The 19601-nt window shown below is 43.1% G+C and overlaps 1 protein-coding gene across 2 annotated transcripts in view; it reads left to right on the forward strand.

The window, feature by feature from the left end:
* LOC115165806 (UHRF1-binding protein 1) overlaps positions 1 to 17188 on the forward strand; it is a 55038-nt gene extending 37850 nt beyond the window's left edge. For both annotated transcript variants that reach the window (XM_029719195.1, XM_029719196.1), the window contains exons 10-21: positions 4240 to 4410; positions 4627 to 4763; positions 5838 to 5979; positions 6182 to 6375; positions 6721 to 7994; positions 8144 to 8307; positions 8601 to 8749; positions 13208 to 13358; positions 15183 to 15439; positions 15627 to 15735; positions 15871 to 15959; positions 16574 to 17188. In XM_029719195.1, coding sequence (XP_029575055.1) covers positions 4240 to 4410; positions 4627 to 4763; positions 5838 to 5979; positions 6182 to 6375; positions 6721 to 7994; positions 8144 to 8307; positions 8601 to 8749; positions 13208 to 13358; positions 15183 to 15439; positions 15627 to 15735; positions 15871 to 15959; positions 16574 to 16690 — 2954 coding nt within the window. In that variant the 3' untranslated portion in view covers positions 16691 to 17188. The remainder of the gene's footprint in view (positions 1 to 4239; positions 4411 to 4626; positions 4764 to 5837; positions 5980 to 6181; positions 6376 to 6720; positions 7995 to 8143; positions 8308 to 8600; positions 8750 to 13207; positions 13359 to 15182; positions 15440 to 15626; positions 15736 to 15870; positions 15960 to 16573) is intronic.
* The last annotated feature ends 2413 nt before the right edge of the window (positions 17189 to 19601 follow it).

Raw genomic sequence — 19601 nt, forward strand, 5'->3', positions numbered from 1 at the left:
AATTATTATTGAATCACAGCCTCCTTCAACTTCGCCAAACGGGTGATGATTTAACAAAAGCGCATTTGCGAAAAAAGCACAATCGTTGCACAAATGTACCTTTCTTAAAATCAATACACAGAAGTATATATTTTCGAAACTATTTAGTTAACTTCTTACATTTAGGGGTTCCGCTGACCCCTAGCCAACAGCCAATGGGATCGCATGGAGCGAAATACAAAAACAACTAAAATACCACAATTACATTTTCTCAAACATACGACTATTTTACACCATTTGAAAGATAAACCTCTCTTGAATCCAACCACGTTGTCCGATTTCAAAAAGGCTTTACAGCGAAAGCAAAACATTAGATTATGTTAGGATACCACCACAGCAAAAATACAACAACACAGCCATTTTCCTAGCAAGGACAGCCATTTTCCAAGCAAGGGTAGCCGTCCAAAAGCACAAAACCAGCTAAAATTATGCACTAACCTTTGACGATCTTCATCAGATGACACTCCTAGGACATTATGTTAGACAATACATGCATTTTTTGTTCCATCAAGTTCATATTTATATCCAAAAAACCCATTTTACATTGGTGCGTGACGTTCAGAAAATGTATTCACCCCAAAATTTCCGGTGAATGGGCACCATAATTTACAGAAATACTCATCATAAACGTTGACAAAATATATAACAATTAATTAAAAAGTATAGATGAACTATTTCGTTATGCAACCGCTTTGTCAGATTTCAAAATAACTTTACGGAGAAAGCACATTGTTCAATATTCTGAGTACTGAGCCCCAAGCTATTCAGTTAGCCGTCCAGCCACGGCATCCACAAAACGCTGAAATATGTTAAAAATATTATCTTACCTTTGCTGATCTTCGGCTGAATGCACTCGTAAGGTCTCCCACTTCCACAAGAAATGTTCATTTGTTCGATAAAGTCCATAATTTACGTCGAAATAAATCCGTTTTGATGGCGCGTCCAGATCACCATTCCAAATTGCATCTATCCACCGTCGACGAAAAGTTATAAAGTTCCCTCAGCGTTTGTAGAAACATGTCAAACCATGTTCACAATCAATCTTTAGGGTGTTTTTAACGTAGAATTTCGCTAATATTCCAACCGGACAATAGCAGATTCATTACAGAAGAAAAATAAAAATGGCTAGCCCTACGTGAGCGCGCACAAGGTAAGTCAATGACACCAGGTCGACCACTTACTGTTCCGGGTATTATTCAATCAAATTGCATTGTAGAAGCCTCGAACAAGGTTCTAATGACATCTAGTGGAAGCCTTGGGAAGTGCATTATGACATCACAGACACTGTAGTTTAGATAGAACATCATTTGAAATGACTACAACCATGTGAGGTCAAACTTCCTGGTTGGATTTTTCTCAGGTTTTTGCCTGCCATATGAGTTCTGTTATACTCACAGACATCATTCAAACAGTTTTAGAAACTGTGTTTTCTATCCAAATCTACTAATAATATGCATATCCTACCTTCTGAGTAGGAGGCAGTTTAATTTGGGTACGTTTTTCATCCGGCTGTGAAAATACTGCCCCCTATAGTGAAGAGGTTAAAAGAAATTCATGTTAGCAGGCAATATTAACTAGGGAAATTGTATCACTTCTCTTGCGTTTAGTGCAAGCAGAGTCATAGTGTATGCAGCAGTTTGGGCTGCCTGGCTCATTCTGAACTGTGTGAAGACCATTTCTTCCTAACAAAGACCGTAATTAATTTGCCAGACTTTTACATAATTATGACATAACATCGAAGGTTGTGCAATGTAACAACAATATTTAGACTTAGGGTTGCCACCCGTTCGATACAATACGGAATGGTTCCGAATTTTACTGAAAGAATAAACATTTTGTTTTCAAAATTATAGTTTGCGGATTTGACCATATTAATGACCAAATGCTCATATTTCTGTGTGTTTATTATATTATAATTAAGTCTATGATTTGATAGAGCAGTCTGACTGAGCGGTGGTAGGCAGCAGCAGGCTTGTAAGCATTCATTCAAACAGCACTTTACTAGGTTTGCCAGCAGCTCTTCGCAATGCTTGAAGCACAGCGCTGTTTATGACTTCAAGCCTATCAACTCCCGAGATTAGGCTGGCAATACTAAAGTGCCTATAAGAACATCCAATAGTCAAAGATATATGAAATACAAATGGTATAGAAAGAAGTAGTTGACGCGTCATAATTCCTAGAATAATTTGCGGCTGAACATGAAAGGGGTTCCTTCGTTATTTTACCGTTCATGTCTTCCATAGAGAATGTATTGATCTACTTCAAATAAGGTCTGTGTTTCATGCAGGCTTAAACAACCTAGGTGTTTTGATACTCGTGTAAATCTTGCTAGGATAAGGTAATGTTTGTCAGCATATTATAATAAATCCACTCCACAAAAAAAAAAGTGTGTTGATATTTAGCCAATATTGATCAGAGGTACCTTGTCCTATGGATATCTACACAGTTATCAAATTGGCAAGGTGGTGTAAGCCTACACGAAACACAGACCTTATTTGAAGTGAATCTAAATATATCCTATGGAATAAATGAATGAAGGAACCACTTTTCAGATTTTGCTGGAAGGTGTCATGAGAATTACGACTCACACTTTAGTAGTCAATTCTTACCATACCCATTATTAAAATAAGATTTCCTGCATATAGAAATTACAGTTTTTGTTTTCAACATTCATCACAGGTAACTTAAACTCTATTTTTCTATTAATCCTGCGTTGTCTTGGCTGTGTGCTTAGGGTAGTTTTCCCGTTGGAAGGTGACACTTCACCCCAGTCTGAGGTCCTGCCTTTGAAAAATATCCCCACAGTGTGATGCTGCCACCACCTTGTTTCACCGTAGGGATGGTGCCAGGTTTCCTCCAGACGTGACTCTTGGCATTCAGGCCAAAGAGTACAATCATGGTTTCATCAGACACGATAATCTTGTTTCTCATGGTCTGAGAGTCCTTTAGGTGCCTTTTGGCAAACTCTTGGGGACTGCAGGTATTGAAAGTCTTTTTTTTGTTACCCCTCCCCAGATCTTTTCCTCGTCACAATCCTGTCTCAGAGCTCTACAGACAATTCCTTTGACCTCATGGCTTTGTTTTTGCTCTGACATGCACTGTCACTGTGGGACCATATATAGACAGGTGTGTGCCTTTCCAAATCATATCCAATCAATTGAATTTACCACAGGTGGACTTCAATCAAGTTGTAGAAACATCTCAAGGATGATCAATGGAAATAGGATGCACCTGAGCTCCGTTTTTTTATACTTGTAATACGTTTGCAAACATTTCTAAAAACCAGTTTTTGCTTTGTCATTATGGGGTATTGTGTGTAGATTGAGGATTTTTTATTTTATTTAATCCATTTTAGAATAAGGCTGTAACGTAACAAAATGCTTCTCAGTCCTACTTCAAAAAATTATCTCCCCCCCGCAACCTTTTCGTCCCACTGCTACAACATTTTCCAGAGGAAACACTGGTGTACTTCCCCCTTTCTGTCAAGAGACTCGTGCTCCTATTGGTTATAATTAGAGCTCATGTTTATTCACTGCTGTGTAGATGGTACTCCCACTGAAACTTCAACCTCCATTCAGACTTCTAGTAAGCCTCATCGCCATTCATTCATGCAAACTAATAGCCTGGATGGGGAAGGTTGCATGCCCATTGCTATTATTCTCAGTGGAACCACAATCCCTTCCAGAACTCTGCACTTCACTTCATCGGTACTACTGGTCTGTTACACAATTACAGAAAACCCATTTTAAGAGAGAGTGGAGTGGTTTGCTTGCGCAATCATGCAAAATCCCAGATCAAATAGTAAAACAGAATCTTTGGAGAAGTTGATGTGTATAACTGGTATGGTTTTTTAAATATTTTGATTAGTATGAGAAATGGGATTCTTTCAATAATAACCCTGGGGATGCACTGAACCCTATTGTATAACTCTAATGAATGACCTTTGTATGACATAACGTAGGGCTCCCAAGTGGCACAGTGGTCTAAGGCACTGCATCTCAATGCTAGAGGCATTGTTTCCATGTTGGAATCCAACCACGCTGTATCACAATCGGCCGTGATTGGGAGTCCCATAGAACTTCGCACAATTGGCCCAGAATTGTCCGGGTTAGGGTTTGGCCGGGGTAGGCCGTCATTGTAAATAATAATTTGTTCTTAACTGACTTGCCTAGTTAAATAAAAATAACATTTGACCTGCAGCTGATGGCTGTCAGCACTGGGAGCGTCACTGTGGAGCAATGGAGGCCCGAGCCCAGTGGGCTTGCAGATTGCTGCAGGAGTTCCAGAGGAGGGTGGAGGCGTCAGGTATCCCTGGTCTACACTCTGAGATCCCCAACCAGGCCAAGGACTCCCCCGCCAAGAGGGCTCACGGTGAGACTCACTACCAGGTTTTCTTACTGTAGTATGGATCTGATCCACCAACAGACAAACCTGTACCTAGTGATGAGAATAGCTACCTCGTGTAAGTTAAGTTATTAATAAGGAAAGAGAAAAGGTGTTGATAGATACTGAACAGGAATGTTTGATGTGGTCTTTTTGTCCTCACTGTGTCATTATCGGGCCCCAATTGGCTCTCTCTTGACACAGATGGACAGCCCAGCCCCCCTGACAGGGATCAGAGCTCCAGGAGGAACTCAATAGCACCTCCTGTCCCGGGGAACCCTCTGAAGAGGCTCCGCTCTAGCTGTGTGGTGGTACGAATGGACGACCTCGATATCCATCAGGTGAGACTGTGCTTGCTTTCTGTTTTTAGCCAGCTAGCAAGTTGCTGTCAGAGTAGCCTACAGCCTATTGGCAGGCACAAAAAGAGGTAATGTAAAACAAACCTAAACTTTCATTACATGTTGCTATTATAAAAAAATATTCTTTCAAATTAGTTTACAGTGGGGATATTTTCAACATCATTCTTATTTGCCTTTACCACAAATGGGAAGACAACAGAAATGAAATCTCTGCTATCACCCCCTTGGGAATGTTGCTATTTCATGGACAGGCAAAGTATCATGTTACCAAAAGGTGCGCGTTGCTCCAAAAATCGTATTCTTCCCAAGTGCAAATTGACGCGCATGAACTGTGCGGACCGCTTAAGAGAGGAAATCCTTTTCACCTCGTCATGCTCGACTACCCTAAAACATGTCAGCTGTGATGTAGAAAACGCCTGCCACCACAAATAAAGCTCAGCAGTTTCTTATTTTCCAGCCATAGAAGAAAACAGATTTAAAATGCAGCATGACATGATTATGGGTATTTTTGGGTTGAGTTGGTAGTAGTTCCCCTTTTTCTCTGAAAATAAATAACATATTTTTTTGCATTCTATGGTGTATAGCAGGGATCCCCAATTACATTCAGCCGTGCGCCAATTTTTCCTTGAACGATGGTCGGGGGGCCGGAACATAGTTAGATCATTTGTACACTGCAAATTGACCGTAAGAAAGTCAAACAGATATAGTATTTGACAAAAACAGAATTATTTCAAACCTTGATTACATTGGGACACGATCGCATATGCCTGTATTTATGCGTGTGAATACTTGGGAACAGATTTCCTAAATTAAAATCAGTTTGAGCTTGGGGGTCCCAAATAAAATCACCCCCGGGCCAAATTTGGGTCGTCTATTACGGAACCCTGGTGTATAGTTAGTACTGCATTGAGTAATTAAGTTCCTCTTGAGTTCCGTTCACTGTGACAGAAAACTCATTACTTCACTCCTGCCGATTGTTACATTTTCGATGCGAGAAAAGCACTTTAGAGATCAATTTCATGTGAATCATTATTGCCACACCATCCCCTCACACAGGTGTCTACAGGGGGACGCCACAGCAAGAAGACCCAGTCCTTACTATCATGTAACCGCAAGGCCCTGAACCTAGCAGACAATATACCAGCCATCCACCTGCAATTCACAGAGTATTACTTTCCTGACAACCCCGGTTTGCCTGGTATGAGCTGACCACATTGTGTATATACTGTTGTGTGTTTATAGTAAACTGGTATTATCTTAGTAAATTATTGAAACAGTATTTTCTTGCGGATCCTCCGATTTAATATTCCGTTTTTTTGTGGAACAAAACAAACCATTAGAATATTGTCTTACAACAACTGAACAAATGTTCCTCTCTCCATCCCCCTCTCATTCCCCAGTACCCAACACTAACCTGTATGCCCAGCTGAACGGCCTACAGCTGTGCCTAGACCCAGCCAGTCTGCTGTGGGTCAACCTGTTCTCGCGGGGCCTGCTGCATACCCTGGAGCAGGTCAAAGCCTTCTACCAACTCCAGGACGGCAGCAAGGCAGAGGAGCACGTGGACATCCGCATGGACGCAGCACAGATCATGGTGAGATTGAATGAATGAAACCAGGCCAAGTTGTCAGGAGGAAGAGAGCTGCATCGTTGCAGTCTGTGTCCCTTTTAAGAGCAGAGTATTGCAGCTCATTACACAACTTTTAAGTCATTGGAAATGTTGCAAACAGGTAGTGTTGCTCATGAAAATTGGATGGAAACCTTGCAAACCTGCCAAATTTTTGCCCTTCACCATTTTATAATGCGGCTTGTGTCTTTATGATGAGCTGTTTTCTCTCTAGGGGCACATCATGTAAACGTTGGAGTTTATGTTATTGTTAGGTTAATGTATCAGGTCAGTAGATGACTGTTTCTGTGCCTCGCCCCTGTCTGTCTGCAGTTGATCATTCCCCTGGAGTCCTCCATCATGGACCACCAAGACAGGCCCCAGTCCCTGAACATCACTGTTCCCCAGACGGTCCTCAGCAACACCTGCCACTCCCCCCACGGCACCCGGGCCGACCTCAACACCACCTACAGCAGCTTCTCCACCTGCCACTTCTTCCAGTCCGCTCCCCCCTGCTCCTTCCCCCGAGACCAGAGCGCCTTTCTCCCCCTACCCTCTGCCTTCCTCCAGCACTCCCTGGAGATGGAGCCCCTGCCCTTTTCTGAGATGAGGCCCCTCCGGGCCAAGGACGTCTGGTCCCTAAGTCTCTCCCGCCTGTCCGTGAGCTTTGAAGGGGCACGGAAAAGCAACAAGGGCAGAGCTCACCCCTTCGTGGAGCCTTTCACCATGTCTGTGTGGATATGTCGTCCATGTGCGTTTAAGGGCTGTTCCCTGGTCTCCTCTCCCAGTGAACCAGCTCCTGTAGATCCCAACCATGGATCCTCAGAGCAGGAGAACCAGCTCCCTTCCAACCCTGACCACCACAACCAGGACAGTAAAAAGGATGCTCCAGTGGCCTCTATTCACTTCCTGGCCCAGGCCATCACACCGGTCAAAGTATGGCTCAACCACTACCAGTATGTGGCCCTGCTGCGGATGAAGGACACCCTGGCCAGGCTGGGGGGCGAGCTGGGCCGGGACACCAGGGACGCTAAGCAGGCCAGGGGTCAGGAGTCTGAGCCCCCTACGATGTGCCTAGCCCTCCTAATGGACTCAGTGGAGCTGGGGCTCCTGCTACCACCTGCAGCCACAGAGCCAGAGGAGGAGGAGGCCCACACCCCAGGATCTGAAAGCCCCAGCCTGACAGACTCCGACCTCTCCCCCACTCACCAGGCTACATCGCCAGGCCCTCTTGAGGACAGTGGGATAGGAAACGGTACTGCCACCGTCAACAGCTCTCCTCCCATTGAGCAGGAACTGGATGGTGTGGTAGAGGAGGCCAGCGAGGCAGTAGAGGTCATGGAGGGGGAGACAACCCAGGAGGATGGTTCTGTCCCCTCTCCTCCCTTCTCCCCTGAACACCATCCCTCCCTTCTGTCTAGGGACCCTTCTACCTTCAGCCTGGAGGAAGAGCTGTCCAACGCCCTCACCGCCACCAAAGACGTCACCAAAGATGCCTTTAGTGCCTCCCTGGACCTGACTAAAGGGGCGTTCTCCATCACAAAAGATGCCTTCAGCTTCATGAGTCGCGGGTCGGGGATGAGCAAGCTGTTCACTACACAGGCCAAGTAGGTTTCCCAGCATGCTCTCCTGCTTTGCTGTTGTCATTACACCATATGGTTAAGGTCTATCAAGTCGATAGTGTCAACTGTATGGATGTGTGGTTTTACTGGTGTGAATGACCATAAAGGCTGTTTCCTGTTTTCTGTTTGTGTAGGGAGCAGCGCCCTGAGGAGGGATGCCCTATGGCCAGTCTGCGGCTCCAGTCCATGAAGCTGTCTCTCTCGCAGTACTCATTTGACAGCGCCATCCTGGACGGAAGCCTGCCCGACGACCACCTATCAGTGGACAGCGACACTAGCGACAACATTCTCATGGATGGTAACTCCTCATCCAAACTCCACAACATAGATGCATATTGTATCAATAGTTTATTGATTTATTCAGATCCCTGTTAGCTTTTGCAGAAGCAGCAGCTATTCTTCCTTAGGTCCAGACAAAAACATAAAACATGACAAGTAACAAAACACTGATAGACAAGAACAGTCACACAAAGACAGAACATTTGAAAAGAAACAGAATCTATCTCGCTAGTAACATGGTTTCAAAACAATAGGCTGATTAGTCTTGAATCCCACTTTTCTTTGCCCCTGTGTGTTCTGTTGTGATTTCAGAGTCAGGAGTAGAGTCCATGATGCAACCCAACAGCACCCTGGGGCCCATGGCCAGTGGAGGCAGCGCTGCCCCGGGGACAGAGGGGGGGTCATCAGCCGACCTGAGCAGCTCCCTGTCCCAGAGCATTGAGGACATCACACAGGACACAGTCAGTCCCATTTTACATACACACACTGTCCAGTGTGACATTACAGAGACCGACAGTAGAGGCATTGTCAGAAATAGGGCTGTTACGGTGACCGTATTACCACCACACTGGCAGTCACGAGTCATGACCGCAGTCAAATTCCACTTGACCGTTTAGTCATGGTAACTAGGCTTCTCCAAAACTGCGTTCTGATGCTGCTGATGGTCATTAGTAGCCTATCAAACTTGCTAACTGCCTGGTACTCAGCACTCTATTGTCCCTCTAGTCACTCTGACATAAAGGAAAATGCAATCGAAAATCAAATCAAACACTTCATGAGAGCCCATTACTATATTTATTCCTCAACTATCCTAATATTAAGCACATTGCTTTGCTTTACAACAGGAGTATAGCCTACATGCTGGCATTTTAATGCTCTGCAGGAAAAGCGTCCTCCATTCACTATGTATGTGCATAGATAACATTTTCTGTCCCTGCCCCTGTGGTGACAGGCACATGATAATGGTCCATTCTAAATCAAATCAAATTTCACACATATATTATTCAGTATATGTAAAGACAGGATTAAATTAAGAATAGTCTGATGGGTGACCATATTAGCCTATCATTTGTGAATGATGCCCAGCATCAAGAAACAGCATATGCCTTTTTTAAAACTTTTTAAATCATAGTCGCACATGTCATGTAGCCTAGCCCATAGGCCTATATGTTTTGAAAAGGTTTGGCCAAGTAACTCCAAACGTAGCCTCTAGGCCGAGGACCACTGGAACATGGTTAGAGAGCACAGAGCCTAGTGAAATGTGTTCCTATAAGCCCAGTCATTGCGTAATCGCATGTGAAAACAGAGTTTTGACTGGCAATTTTTTAAAAGAGGATCCCAGCTTTCTCGTGCTGCTATATTTATTGCTCACTTCTTAAAATGAAGCACAATAATCCGCTTTACAACCTGGCATTCATAGGCAACGTGTGAGTTTCAAGTTTGCGGAAGCAAATTTTCACGATAAAAAGTAACCCTTATAATAAAGCATTCCAGGCATCATCTCATTTGCAGACTTATGTAAGATTTTATTTCACCTTTAATTAACCAGGTAGGCCAGTTGAGAACAAGTTCTCATTTATAACTGCGACCAGGCCAAGATAAAGCAAAGCAGTGCGACAAAAACAACAACACAGAGTTACACATGGGATAAAAAAACGTACAGTCAATAACACAATAGAAAAATCAATGTAGTGTGTGCAAATGTAGTAAGATTAGGGAGGTAAGGCAATAAATAGGCCATAGAGGCGAAATAATTACAATTTAGCATTAACACTGGAGTGATAGATGTGCAGATGATGATGTGCAAGTAGAGATACTGGGGTGCAAAAGAGCAAAACAATTAAATAAAAAAATAACAATATAGTGATGAGGTAGTTGGGTTTGCTATTTACAGATGGGCTGTGTACAGGTACAGTGATCGGTAAGCTGCTCTGACAGCTGATGCTTAAAGTTAGAGAGGGAGATATAAGTCTCCAGCTTCAGTGATTTTTGCAATTCGTTCCAGTCATTGGCAGCAGAGAACTGGAAAGAAAGGTGGCCAAAGGAGGTGTTGGCTTTGGGAATGACCAGTGAAATATACCTGCTGGAGCGCGTGCTACGGGTGGGTGTTGCTATGGTGACCAGTGAGCTGAGATAAGGCGGGGCTTTACCTAGCAAAGACTTATAGATGACCTGGAGCCAGTTGGTTTGAGGACGAATATGTAGTGGGTGCCAGCCAACGAGAGCATGCAGGTCGCAGTGGTGGGTGGTGTTTGTGGCTTTGGTGACAAAACAGATGGCACTGTGATAGACTACATCCAATTTGTTGAGTAGAGTGTTGGAGGCTATTTTGTAAATGACATCGCCGAAGTCAAGCATAGTCAGTTTTACGAGGGTATGTTTGGCAGCATGAGTGAAGGAGGCTTTGTTGCAAAATAGTAAGCCGATTCTAGATTTAATTTTGGATTGGAGATGCTTAATGTGAGTCTGGAAGGAGAGTTTACAGTCTAACCAGACACCTAGGTATTTGTAGTTGTCCAAATCCCTCCTGAGATGTGTGCAAACCTGGTGGCCAACTACAAGAAACGTCTTACCTCTGTGATTGCCAACAAGGGTTTTGCCACCAAGTACTAAGTCATGTTTTGCAGAGGGGTCAAATACTTATTTCCCTCATTAAAATGCAAATCAATTTATAAAAATTTTGACATGCGGTTTTCTGGATTTTTTTGTTGTTATTCTGTCTCTCACTGTTCAAATAAACCTACCATTAACATTATAGACTGATCATTTCTTTGTCAGTGGGCAAACGTACAAAATCAGCAGGGGATCAAATACTTTTCCCCCTCACTGTAGAGGGCAAGTTGGTCAGGATGATATCTATGAGGGTGCCCATGGTTACGGATTTGGAGTTGTACCTGGTAGGTTCCTTGATAATTTGTGAGATTGAGGGCATCTAGCTTAGATTGTAGGACGGCCGGGGTGTTAAGCATATCCCAGTTTAGGTCACCTAACAGTACGAACTCTGAAGATAGATGGGGGGCAATCTATTCACATATGGTGTCCAGGGCACAGCTGGGGGCTGAGGGGGGTCTATAACAAGCGGCAATGGTGAGAGACTTATTTCTGGAAAGGTGGATTTTTAAAAGTAGAAGCTCAAATTGTTTGGGCACGGACCTGGATAGTATGACATAACTCTGCAGGCTATCTCTGCAGTAGATTGCAAGATAGCCTACTATTATTCATAATGTGATGAGTAGATTGGATAGTCATAATTTAGGCTAGTAATATAACTCAATCACTGTTTGTGAAAAAAGACTGTTCGATGGCTGAGCGCATATAGCGTAGAGTAGGCCTAGGCTATACCAGATACGTTTCTTCTTTCTTTGCATGGGAAAAATGTGGCTTTTTATAAACACATTTCATGCAATTCTACTACACTTCATATGACTGGAGACATTTGCAGAATGTTTTTTAATACAATAAATTGCAGGATAGCCTACTCTGCTGACACTGACAAACAGATCAATAAAGACAACGTTGTCCATATAATAGGCCTACGAGATGGGGAGACACACATGGAATATGACGTCCATCTAAAAACAAACTTAAGTAGCACTGAATCAACAGTGATAAATAGTGAATATGTGCAATGCACACTCACTGGGGATATTGGCAAGCTCTCCACTGGTGCCAATAAGATAGGCTATACAGTTTTTCGCTCAATTACATTTTAGTCATTTAGCAGACGCTCTTATCCAGAGCGACTTACAGTAGTGAATGCATACATTTCATACATTTTATACTTTTTTTTTCCTGTGCTGGCCCCCCGTGGGAATCGAACCCACAACCCTGGCGTTGCAAACACCATGCTCTACCAACTGAGCTACAGGGAAGGTTGGATTAAGTTGAGAATTTTTATTTGAAATACAGATCAGTCTTTTCTTTGTCTTCTCTTTACAGCAATAACCATTTCCTTTCCAAACAATATTTTTCCAACGATTTGTATTTTAATTTATTTCTGTATAGACAGAAGTAGGCTATATCATTTTGACAATTCAATTCAATTTACTTTAGGAAAAGCTTCCCCTGGCCTTATGGATGCGCATTTTTTTTTTTTTGTGGGCCAACCATAGTCTGATGGGAGAGAATATTATCAAGTGCTTGTCAAATTGTGAATGAGAGACTGATGTCTGTGTGTGCAGCCTGTGCAAGAAACAGAGCAGAGCTAAACTTTTTTCAAATTATCATTAGAGTTGCATCATGCAGCCTTAGAATGAATAACAAATCTAAACATACTGTATAGCCTAACTAACATTTTCATCACAACTAAAGTTGCATAAATAACTCTAAGTTAAGTATATAGGAGGGCCTGTTTCTTTGTTAACCGCTCAAAACAGGATAGCCACATGTGCGCACTCCCTCGGAAATCGTTTAGAGAAAATATCCATTGTATTTTATTCAGCTATGTTCAATTGATTCTTCATACTATAAAATAATATAAAATAATGCCATGGAATTTTAAGCAAATCTCGTATGCTAAATGAACTAGTGTAGCCCACAGGCATATGCTATTCTGTTCTTCTGAAATAGGATACATTTTCTTATGTTTCTTTAGACCTGTCTAAAATAAATAATGGATATTTGTTAAATGCATTTATTAGACTTTTTAAAATGTAGATGTTCCAACGGTCTGCATCAGTGGCTTGTGTGGAAGCCAGGAGATGATAAACATGTTAATTAACGGTTAATTAACGTGAGACATGAAACCAGCAGTTATTTGCATGATAATCACTGGTTGACAAAATTTAAGGACCGCCACAGACCTAGTCAGCGCTCTCACTGTATTTGCATGGAAGGGATGCTCGGCAATCATACTGTACAGTTAGGTAATGCATAATTCTTATTGTGGGTAACTACTTCTCCTGTACTGTGCTGTGCAGGCCTCTGTGTTGTTGCTGGTGCTCAGTGGTATTGCCTGTGTGGCGGACCTGAAGGGAGAGGACCTGGTGGTGGCAGCGGAGGTCCAGCATCTCACCTCCAGACAGATGGGCAACGTAAGGGTCTCTGACCTGCTGGCCAGACAAATGCCAGGTAACCTCAAGTTACGGAAAAAACTATGGTTCTATTTCATTCTGGATGACCGCCAGTGGCAGTGCTTTCACTGGATTTGGATAATAAACACTGCCTCTTGACAGTCATCCAGAATGAAATAGAACTTATCTAGCAAAAGACACTGCACCTTACTATAGCATCGGTCTAACTGAACAACTGTCGCAAGCCACTGTCACTCAACGTCTCCAATAATAGCTGTTCTTTTTGTTAAAGAACGCTCCCAACCTACTCTTACTTTCTCTCTTCCATCGGGGGAATCACTCATACACTCATATAGTCACATAATGACTCATGTAATCATCTTACTCTCTCGATCCAATGTTACAACTGAAGACTCAATGCTACTTTTAGACAATCACGTGAACAGAACATCCACTGTCGACCCCTCAGCCATAAACCTGATGCCCCAAAAGGCCATCCAACATCACCTGGACGAACCACTTACATCTTTACGAGCATCTAGGCAACAAAAACTAGTCAACATCCTACTCAATGATGGCATGCAAGGCCAGATCCACTGTGGTGGTGATATTTCTGAAGCCTTTCCCATCTCCAACAGCATCAAGTTAGAATGTGTCTTGGGGCCCGGTGCTGTTCAACCTCTTTTTCACTGCCCTCGTCAACCATGCCACTAAGGACCTCAACAAAGGCATCTACATCAGATACAGGGATGAGGGTTCAATCTACGACCTGCACAGGCTCAGAGCAAAGACCAAAACACAAGAACATCTTGTCCGTGAGGCCCTCTTTGCTGATGACTGTGCCCTAATCGCGCAAACGGAGGCAGACCTGCAGTCTTTCGCAGACAACTTTGTTGAAGCTTGCAAGAGTTTCGGTCTTACCATCGGATTAGAAAAAAACTAGTCTTCAGTCAACCACCACCCCTGTCCAACCCAGTGGTCCACAGCATCCACCTAAGTGGATCTGAGCTCCAGAATGTTGACCATCTCACATATCTGGGGGGGAGCACCATCTCCAAGGATGGCTCACTCAACCAATAAATAACTAGCAGAATCCAGAAAGCAAGCCAGTCATTGGGAGGCTGAGGAACAGGATACTAAATCATCACACTTTCCACAATAATGAAAATCTACAATGCAGTAGTCGTCACAACTCTGTTGTATGGCTGTGAAACTTGGACCCTGTAAAGTCTCCAGGTCAAAGAGCTGGAGACATTCCATACACAATCTTTGAGATCTATAATGGGTATCCAGTGGCAAGACAAGGTATCCTACCTGGAGTTACTGCAGAAACTAACAGCACCAGCGTTAAAGCTAAGATCATTAAGACACAGCTTCGATGGACCTGCCACACCATCAGGATGCCCCAACATCGTCTCTGAAGAAGGATCTTCTTTAGCGAGCAGCAGCAGGGGCACCAGAAGACAGGCCAACCCAAAAAGCGCATCAAAGACAACCTTAAACACAACCTAAATTTCTGCCATATCCAGCCCAGCCAACTCACAGACATCACCTCTAACCGATCCACCTGGCACTCCAAAACCCACACAGCAGTAGACCACTTCGAGAGGGACAGAAACAACCATCTAACTGTAGCCAGATCAAAGCACCATTCCCGCACAACCGGACCAACAACACCAGCGGAAGCACATGTCTGTCCTTCATGCTTCAGAGTCTGCGCTTCAAAACTCGGACTCCTGAGCCACTCAAAGAACCCACAATTAACCGAAGTGACATGGACAAGTTGTCATCGTGGAAACCAACGGACTAGCAGGGATCCATATCCGTAGTATCCATTCTCTGACTATATAACTCACGCTTTCCTTGATGTCCTAATCTCCAGGTGGGTCCACCCTGGGCCAGAGACAGGGCTGCAGGTCAGCTCCAGTGGTGGGCATGCGAATGGAGATGGGTCCCTCTGCAGCACGGCACGGTCCCCTCTCTGCGTTGGTAGGTCACCTGGAGCTGGGTGTGCAGGGCTGTCGGGCGGAGCTCCTGGCCTCCACCCTGGCTACCCTGGGGCCCTTCCTGGAGGATGAGCTCAGTGCTGATATCCAGCCCATGAAGATCCACCTGGACAATGTCACCATCACTCTGAAGGTCAGCTGGTGGCACAAGGAGACTATGGAACTCTGTTGGGGTCAAATAACACCATTTGACATGCACCCTATGGTTGTTATACATGGTAAGACCCCAACAGCGATCCATAGGAGACCGATTTAAATAAATGACAGTTAGCCTGCTATCCATACCATGGAGCTAACCAGTGTTGTCCATTCCTGTTTAGGATGACGGTCCCAAGATCTACCCGACGGCCCCCCAGCCCCAACCTGCCACCTTTACCGTAGACCAGGTGGTTCTGGAGCGCTCTGATGATGGCTTGTTGAGAATCAAAGGTGATTGGGGGGAGGACACGGACATGCCTTTGAGTATCACCATGATTACAATTATTTTGTCTCTCACTGCTTGATTGATATGGAATAACAGTTATGAGTCATCTGTTTTTTAAATATATATTGTCGGTCTTGCAGGTGGTGCAGGCCCAGACTCTGTAGGTGGTGCTGTAGTATGTTTGGAGAAACCAGACAGTTCTTGCTCTGTCCAACCAAAGCAGAACACGGTATGAGCATTCAAAAACCTAAATACTTATATTCTCTATAACCACTGACTCTCTGGCTCGCTCACCCATTACAGATTATTACAGGGTTAATGAACTCAAGATAATGACTCAAGATAAACAGACAGCACAAGCTGTTAACAAAAACATGACTGTGTTAGGGTGAGTAAGGCTAGTTCTCACCACCGTGTAAAATGAAAGCGTTGCATAGATGGTGTTTATTTATGATAGCACAGTCCCTACAATAGTTGCATTGTACTTACAGTAGCTATGTTTTTTTAACCTTAACTGTGTGTGAAACCGTTGATTTTGAAACACATACTCATAGGGCTTAGATGGAATGCTGTAAGTTAAATGATAAATGATTAGATGAAGGTAAGTCCACAATTCCATCTACTTATACAGATCCTGTATTCCTGTTGTAATAGTTGAAGGATCTGTTGCCAACGGGACAGTTGTAGTTCTCCTGTTCTGGTTATCTTGTTAAGGCTATGAGGGGCCAAATCAGGGCAGCAGGTATTCCAACTATAGCTGAAGAGATATCTGGCTACTTGCCCTAGCAGAGAAACGTTAGCTAGAAGTGAAAACTAATAAAGCCGACAACATTTTCCCTTCAGAGTCCATCCCTGGTGTCCCAGCTATTGGAGGCTCAGTTGGCCCTCTCTCAAGCCCTCACTGACCGAGAACGTCTCCTCCTGGAGGTCAGGAAGTACGACCCCATGTTTCACCTGTGACCGCTTTACTCCCCCGACCAGCAGAGGGCGATATACTGACACTGCTTCAATAAGGGAGTTAAGGAACTGAATGAAATGTCTGTACCCAGGCATATGACAATTTGTAAACAACAAAGATGAGCACCCAATGGTGGAATCCACCCTGGTAGTTCGAAAGCTCAAGCTCTTGTAATGAATTGTACAAACAGCATGTCACTTCCAGAGAACACATAGGGGGCCCTTGTATTAACAAGAAGCCCCACTGGAGTCACTCTTTACACTCTGAGGTACATAACAGGTACTAGTTTCATCTGACAATCTAAACATGTTCCCTTCTGCTGTACAAAAGCATTTTTAATTTAAACCACCATAGAGAACAGTTAACTCATTGTTGGGCTGCAACTCAATGGCCATTTATCTTTGATTTGAAGAACACATGCCAAAATGTGTCTTATAAACTGGGTGGTTAGAGCCCAGAATGCTGATTGGCTGACAGCCGTGGTATATCAGACCGCATTCCACGGGTATGACAAAACATTTTATTTTTACTGCTCTAATTACGTTGATAACCAGTTTATAATAGCAATAAGGCACCTCGGGGGTTTGTGGTATATGGCCAATATACCAAGGGCTGTGTCCAGGAACTCCGCAATGCATTGTGCATAAGAACAGCCCTTAGCCGTGGTATATTGGCCATATACCACACCCCATTGTGCCTTATTGCTTAATTATATGCACTGTGTCTTTTATGCCAGAGAACAGTCAGAGTTGTAATTGAAGTCTGTTGATATGTTTTTCTGTACAAATCATTCACTGTCAGGCATGCTGTGTGAAGATCACTAGTGTTTTAGGAACCTTGGTGTGTGGGTTTACAAACATCCACAAAGCTTCAAAGATAAAACTTCTTGTCAATGTTAGTAGGTCCTGTCCATAGTTGTACATAACTGTAGGTCTGTATAGTTAGGAGCTGGTATCTTAGATGCGTTAATGTAACCATTGTTTAGGACCATAGTGTATTAAATAGAAGAGTAGGGAAAGAAAAGCACTTTGATTTCAAGTAGTACTGCACTGTATCCATAGAGCTCCTGTGAATGGGAGCACCAGACAAACCTGCATACTTATCCCTTTGATTGATTGGTTGTGTATCAGAGGGTAGGGCAAGCTGTCTCCACACTGTTCAGACTTTTTCAGACACCAGGTCATTCCCCAGTGTTATCTTTGCATCATAAAAAAAGTATTACATTTTGTGACTGTAAAACGATATTTGTATTCTTCGTTTAATGTTCAGATGACGCATGCCTTTTGAGGAAAGGTTCCACAATAGTTGCGGTATGTTAACTCATTTAGTTTGTTACATGAGATGTACCCTGCCCTCAGACCGGTATTACTTGATCTCCTTAACTCACTCATCTGCATGGAGAAACGCATATACTAATACCTCACTGCATGGATGAAATGTAGTGTTATTCTTTTGATATGAACTTTTACAGGCATGTAACATGAATTTTACTTTTTGCAGCTATTGTCTTTTTTTAAATGATTTTCCATAAGACAGTGTAGCTACTAGCCATTTCAAACAAACACTAGTGGCACAGCCATCAGATCAAAGAATAGAGATAATGAATCTTAATTGTCTATATATGCACAATATATGTATAATACTAATCCTTTTATCTACAGTAAAACTGACAGGTGCACTAATGCCAATTTGTTGATGTATTCCACCCATTGGGTACCTTTCTATTACTATGTAAAAGTCGTGAAGCCTTTGTACTAATTGGAATCATTTCTAGTATTATTTAATGATGTGGTTATGATTTAATTATATATTTTTGTAGCAATTCTAGGGTATGATGTGGCGGTGACTTTAAAAGTATTTAAGTTTTATTATTTGTATGTTTTTTTTGTATTTAGATTAGTATTTGGTCCTGATGAGGGAGAGGAGAGACATTGGAGTAACGTTACTTAGATCCAAGTCACATTCCGCAAAACAAGTGTGAGTTGTGAGAAACTCAAATGGGTCAAGAGACTTGTGTATGTGGTACAGTGCTAACAAGTTAACTAAACAACCCTCAGTTGAGCTTTTAGTGTCATTCTCCACTCTCTTAATCTCTTGAGTGGTAGCTTGAGACCTCTGGTGGTCAGAATAATATGCCACTGTTTTTCTGGTTGCCTTCCAATATGAATATGAATGACAGTGTTACTTTCTAATTGTGGGAAGTAGCATGAAGCAATAGGAGGAAGTCTGTTTTGCCCATATCCCGAGAGGGAACCGTTTTTTAAATTTTTTTTAGGCATGTACAAATGCCTAAAGTTATCAAATAAAAATAGTCTAATGGTTCAGTTTTTTTCCCGTCCTGCATGTTTTGTATTTGAAAATTCCCTCAAGGTCAGTCAGTGTAACAAAGCAGTGATTCCGTTCTCAATAATATCAGCAACCCTCAAACACATGCTGCGCCCCAATTTTCTTGCTGATATTTGCTTTTTGGCATGGCCTTGGCTGTCAGCGTGATGGGGAACGAAAATGACATCCCCATGTTGGAAGGATGCAGTTATGTGATTGACTGTGACTAAGTGTGTCTAAAAATCAACCCTCACCCTCTCCTTAGAACAACCCTGTTAGTACCTCTCTGTCCGCAGCAGGGTGCCCAGTCTGCCCCCAGCCAGCTCCCTCCTCACTGCCTGTCAAGTTACACTTCTACTGCATCCCTTATCTTGCTTGGGTTACCATGATGTATGGGGGTCCCCTACATGGGCTGCTTTCTCTTCTTCCATCTTAGTCATCAGAATGACTTTGCAAAAATATTATCATTGTTGTGGAAGGAGTGAGTGCATGCATTGTAACTGAACTGATTGTTCTTTTGCTCTATACCTTGTGGATTATTTGCACTTTTAAGTGTGGTATGTTCACTAGAACTTGCACTTGCTTAAT

Source organism: Salmo trutta, chromosome 28 (genome assembly GCF_901001165.1).
Source record: "Salmo trutta chromosome 28, fSalTru1.1, whole genome shotgun sequence".
Classification (NCBI taxonomy): Eukaryota; Metazoa; Chordata; class Actinopteri; order Salmoniformes; family Salmonidae; genus Salmo; species Salmo trutta.